Here is a 5,529-nt window from a genome sequence, read left to right on the forward strand (position 1 = left end):
AGAGCAATGACAAATCAAACAAAGGCCAAACATTTCTGTGAGGATAGGGAAGACTACTGGATTCATAGAAAATAAATGTGCTGAATTCTAAGAAAAGAAAAGCCCCCAAAGAAGGGGACAGCAAGGGCACTTTTGGTATGGACCCATTGTGAGGTTTGAATTCATGTCAAGACTCAGGACAATGAAAACTATTGACATGAATTGCAGATTGCAAAAATTTTACTCAGCCAAGCAATTGTGCTTTTTGCCCTAACCCTCCTCTTGAAATTTCACTCAGAGAAAAATAACATGGAAAGGCCTGGTAGCTAAAGGAGAGTCATCTGGTGTCTGGTAGTCCTCAAGTGATTGAATTCCAAGGCGTGGTGGGAATGAATCTATCAATGCAGCAGAGGCACAGCAGCCTACAGCCATCCCTTTCAGCTCAAAAGAAGCATTAAAAACAAGCTGAACAAAGCAGTCAATAAAGAAGTCCACACTTACACAATCCATTGGCTTTGGCAAACATGACAATATAGTTTAAACTATGAAAGAACAGTCTCTTTAACAAGTTTGGTTTGAAAAGTCAGATATCTATCTGGGACAAAAGAAAGACAAATGGTATTGCAGACTATACAGAAACTACCACTCCTTACTGTTGTAATAATCATGCAAAAAAGACCCCATCTGTATTCTCATCAGCTTTAGACTCTCTGTTTATGACATGCTCTGGGAGCATGCCAGCTGTGAGATCAATCTGAAGGGTTACACTAAACAGAAACCAAGGTAGTGTGTGGGTACCTCAATCTATCTCTAGGCAGACTAAACCAAGTGATCAGAAAAAAAATGGCCTTGGGACTCCTGAGAGCCAAGAAGGAAGAGGTGTTCTTGCTCTTCTGCGATGTGGCTGTGCACTTCAGTCAGGAGGAATGGAGGATATTGAGTCCTGCTCAAAGAACTCTGTACAAGGATGTAATGCTGGAAAACTACTGCAACATGGTGTCCTTGGGAATTCCATTTTCCAAGCCAACACTGATCATTCTTCTGGAACAGGAAGAAGAGCTCTGCAAAGAGAAGGGACAGTGTCTGCCTGGCCATGGCTCACCAGACCCAAAGCCAGAAATTCAACCATTTTCCTCCTCCCCTCTAGCCTTCTGCAGTCAGCATTTATGCCAGTATGTGCTCCATGATCATCATCTTCATTTATGCCCAGGTTTGTCTGCAGGAGCTCTCAAAATGGAAGATTTCTGCCCTACAGGTGAGACTCCACACCCACCAGCACTCTCTTATGAAAACTGCAAAAGGGAAGCAGTGAACTGTCTGCATAGAGAAGATGGTTTTGAAACCCTTTTTGAGGGACTAGGGGAGAAGTCCTCTTCCAATGTACCTGAAGAACTGCTAATAAGCTCTAGGGCAGACAATGCAGTGGTGGAAAGAGAGCTGTGCTCAGCTGTGATGCCAAACATTACAGGAACAGATAAAGTGTTCAAGTGGATGAAGATGGCACAATTGCATGCAAACAGTAGTGGAAGTGGTGGGCAAGATTTGATTCAGCAGCCAGTTCTCTTCACTCATCAGAGGACTCTCTCAGGTGGAAAGCCTTATATTTGTGATGAGTGTGGCCGAAGCTTTACGTATAAATCAGCTCTCATTACACACAAGAGAGCTCATACAGGGGAGAAGCCATATCCCTGCCCAGAGTGTGGGCAGGCTTTTAGCCAGAAGTCAAACCTAGTCACTCACAAGAAGGCACACACTAGAGAGAAGCCCTTCACCTGTGATGCATGTGGCAGAGGCTTTAGTCAGAAATCAACCCTCATCCGACACCTCAGGGCACACTCGAGAGAGTGTGGCGGAGGCTGTCGAGATAAGTCAAATCTCATCACACAGCAAAGGACCCACTCATGCACGGAACCTCGTACATGTGGGCACTGTGAGAGGCTCTTCAGAGATAAGCCAACTCGTAGCAAGCATCGGAAAGTTTGTTCAGGAGACAGTCCTCATTTGTGTAGTGAACGTGGCCCGAGCTTCAGTCAGAAATTACAACACGTGAAACATGAGAGGAAACACTCAGGAGAGAAGTCTTTCCTGTGTCAGGAATGTGGGCAAGGATTAAGTGACCAGTCAAATCGTACCACACACCAGAGGGCACACTTGGGGGGCAGCCCATACAAGTGTGTGGAGTGTGGGGGAGGATTTAATGTTCAGTCAACTCTTGTTACACACCAAAGAACACACTCAAGGCAGAAGCCCTATGTATGCAGAGAATGTGGGCGAGGCTTTCAACAGAAATCAACTCTCACCAACCATCAGAGGACACACTCTGTTGAGAAGCCTTTTATGTGCATCAAATGTGAGCGAGGCTTTAGACAGAAGTCACACCTCATCAATCATCAGAGAACTCATGCTGCGGAGAAGGCTTATATTTGCACAGAGTGTGGGCAAGGCTTCACCCAGAAGGCTAATCTCATTAGGCACAAGATGGCCTACTCCAGGCATAAGTCCTTAGTATGCAGGGAGTGTGGACAAGGCTTTAGCCAGAAGTCAGTCCTCATAAGACATCAAAGGACACATTCAGAAGAGAAGCTTTACATATGCAAAGAATGTGAATGGGGTTTTAGGGATAAGGCGACTCTCAGTAAGCATCATAGGACACACTCAAGGGAATAACTTTGCGTTTGTTCTGGGTCAGGCAAACTATAAAAGTGAAGTCACACTTTAAAAGATAACACACTTGAAGAGAAGTTGTATATACAGGGAGTGTACACCATTTAGTAACTTCACCTCATCATGAAAGAATAGACAACTCCAGAGAAATCTCACATAGGGACAGACAGTTATTAGGGATGTATTAGTCTTACTGAGAACGTGAAAAAGCCTACATGAAGGTTCCAAACTAGGAAATGTTATTGTCTCCCCATGCATATCATGATTGGAAATGTGTAAATATTTATCTTTTTTGCACAACTGTAAACTGCTATTGGTGTCCTGTGGGAAGAAAACAAACGCAATAGTACACATACCACATTGCACAGGACACTGCACTGCAACTGTAAATTATTCAACAATGTATCATGGATCCCGCAAAGGCCGGCTTTTGCTTCCAGACTCCTTCATTGGTTTGGCCAAACATTTCAAAGATAGTGTTGTATTTATCTGTAAGGCAGTGTGACTGGAGGGGGGAAGTAACCCAGAGAGGGAATATATTTAGAGAGATTTCAGCCACTGGTTCACTCAACCAAAAACCACAGGTACCCCTAATAAGCCAGGCCAAAGCCAGGAATCAGGTGCTTCTTCCATTTCATACAGGGGTTCAGGGGCTTAAGCACATGGGTCATCTTTCACTACTTTCCCAGGCACATTAGAAGGAAATTGGATAAAAAAAATGCCAGAATTTTAAACATGACCCACATTGAATGTTGGTATCAAGGGCAACCTCTTAGCATGCTGAGTCACAATGCTCTTCTCTTGGCCAAATGTTTCATAAACCGCAGCAGCAGACATTTCCTACCTGACCATCCTCCCTTTTCCCTCTTCTTTGTATATAGGTATGTTGGTTTTCACTGTCTATATGGATCCCACTCTGCACTTTTTTGTCTCAAATATTGCTTATCAAATTTATTTTACATTTAATCATTTAAAAAAATTTTTTTGCAGAATGCTCAGAATACAAAGTTACAAAAGGAAAAGAGTAACCTTGTGTGAAATTGTGTGATATGTAAAACCTTAACATATAATGGTAATGCAGAAAACTGACAGTATAGGCCTCCTGATGGGACACTATGACATCTCAAGAGTGTGTTTAACAGACTATCATGAGGAATCATTAGATAAAAGTGAATTAATAGATAATTTGCAAAATAAATGCCGTGTAGTCCTATAAAGAATCTACAGAGTGAATGGTGATTGTGTTTCTTCGATTAAAGGAGACTGTACAAGTGGAACCACTTAAAACAATGCTTAGGTACACAATTTGGTCCTAAACAGAAAGAAAATTGTTACAAAAGACTGGATTTGAGAGTAGCACTTAATAAATATCAAGTTAACAGTACATGCAGGGTACTGTGGTCATGTAGTCAAGCTCTTAGTTTAGAGAAAGAAATCAATGTGTTTTGGGGGATTAAGAAATGCAACGACTCTAAATTGATTATGGATTAGTCAAAGGAAAATGATCAAAAGAAATGATTCAAAGGAAATGCACATGTAAATTGAAACATTTTACAGGAGAGTGAGCAAGCAAAGGGAGAGGGAACAAGGGAGAGAAATTGAACATACACGACTCATTAATCAATCACCTAAAAATATTTGAGACTACGTTAAACTCCCTTTACACCTTTGCTCAAGCTTATTCTTGCATCAAAATAACGCATCATTAAAATGAAAAAGAAGGAAGGAAGGAGGGGAAGAAGGGGCTAAAAAGAAGATAAGAAGAAAGGGAGCTCCTGCAATTTGGAGAAGGTTACTGATTGGGATAAGCACAAATGCACTTATGGCTGTAACACAAGGAGAAACAACATCTGCAGTAAACAGAGAGGTGAGCTCATATCAAAACTTAGAGATGGAAGAAAAGGTTTGGTAAATGTGCATACATTAGTCACCAATGGTGCTTTTAAAAATAATGTATTTTGCTTCTGTTTCAAAGAAAGAGTTATAGAAAGAAATAAAAAGAGATAGGTCTGCCATAAGCTGATTCATTCCCCAAATGAACAGAAGGGCTGGAGCTGAGCTGATCTGAAGCCCGAAGCCAGGAGGCTCAGGTCTTCTGCAGGGCTCCAAGGGTCCAAGCACTTGGATCATCCTCTGCTGCTTTCCTAGGCAACAAGCAAGAAGCTGGTTCAGAAATGGAGCAGCTGGAATAAAAACTGGGGGCCAGATGAGATGCTGGCACTGCATATGGAAGCTTAGAACGCTACTGCACCGCACTGGCCCCATACAATAGTTTTTGTCTTATTTTGTTTTGTTTTTAAGTACAAATGATATGACTATAACTAAAAATTGTTAGGATGTTATGAAGTAGAAAAATTTAACTTAATGTCAAAGAAAATGTGAGAGCTTTTATATAACTCACTTAAATGATAATAGTAAACTAGGCTTTTAAATTGTTTATAATTATTTTGAAAAATCTAGAAGATAATTGGCATGATGTTTGAAAAGAAAAATTAAAACTCCCAAAATACTCATATTAAATATTCAATACCTTATTTCTTTCTAAGTCTGCAGATGTAGCAAAATTAACTGTTATTGATGTCCATTCCTGAAATAACTTTAAAGCACATTCAAATGAATGATTTAAATAATCCTACAAATAACATTGCTGAAGCCATTGCTTTGAAAATTTCAGTCTTCGCCTTCATAACCAAATAAAGTAATCCATAAACTCTGTTTAAATCAATTCCAAATTTACTCCAACCCCAACCAACTTTATTATGTTTGTGAAGCTGCAATTTTTGTGAGTACTAATTAGAAGTATTTTACTTGTGAATTGTGCACAGAATATTTCATTTTCCTTTTATATAAATAAACTAACAAAAACAAATCTCACAAAGATAACTA

General features: G+C 40.4%; 1 protein-coding gene across 1 annotated transcript; it reads left to right on the forward strand.

Annotated features, from left to right (window-relative positions):
- Nucleotides 1-822: 822 nt before the first annotated feature.
- LOC121156485 (zinc finger protein 875-like) lies at nt 823-2,646 on the forward strand. Its single transcript, XM_040980265.1, has one exon. The coding sequence runs from the start codon at nt 823-825 to the stop codon at nt 2,644-2,646; it is 1,824 nt and encodes a 607-aa protein (XP_040836199.1).
- The last annotated feature ends 2,883 nt before the right edge of the window (nt 2,647-5,529 follow it).

The sequence above is a fragment of the Ochotona curzoniae genome, unplaced genomic scaffold (assembly GCF_017591425.1).
Source record: "Ochotona curzoniae isolate NIBS_2020 unplaced genomic scaffold, NIBS_Ocur_1.0 contig_3432, whole genome shotgun sequence".
NCBI classification, from domain to species: Eukaryota; Metazoa; Chordata; class Mammalia; order Lagomorpha; family Ochotonidae; genus Ochotona; species Ochotona curzoniae.

Coding starts and splice junctions, on each gene's coding strand:
- LOC121156485 (XM_040980265.1), top strand. CDS start 823: ATGGCCTTGGGACTCCTGAGAGCCAAGAAGGAAGAGGTGTTCTTGCTC.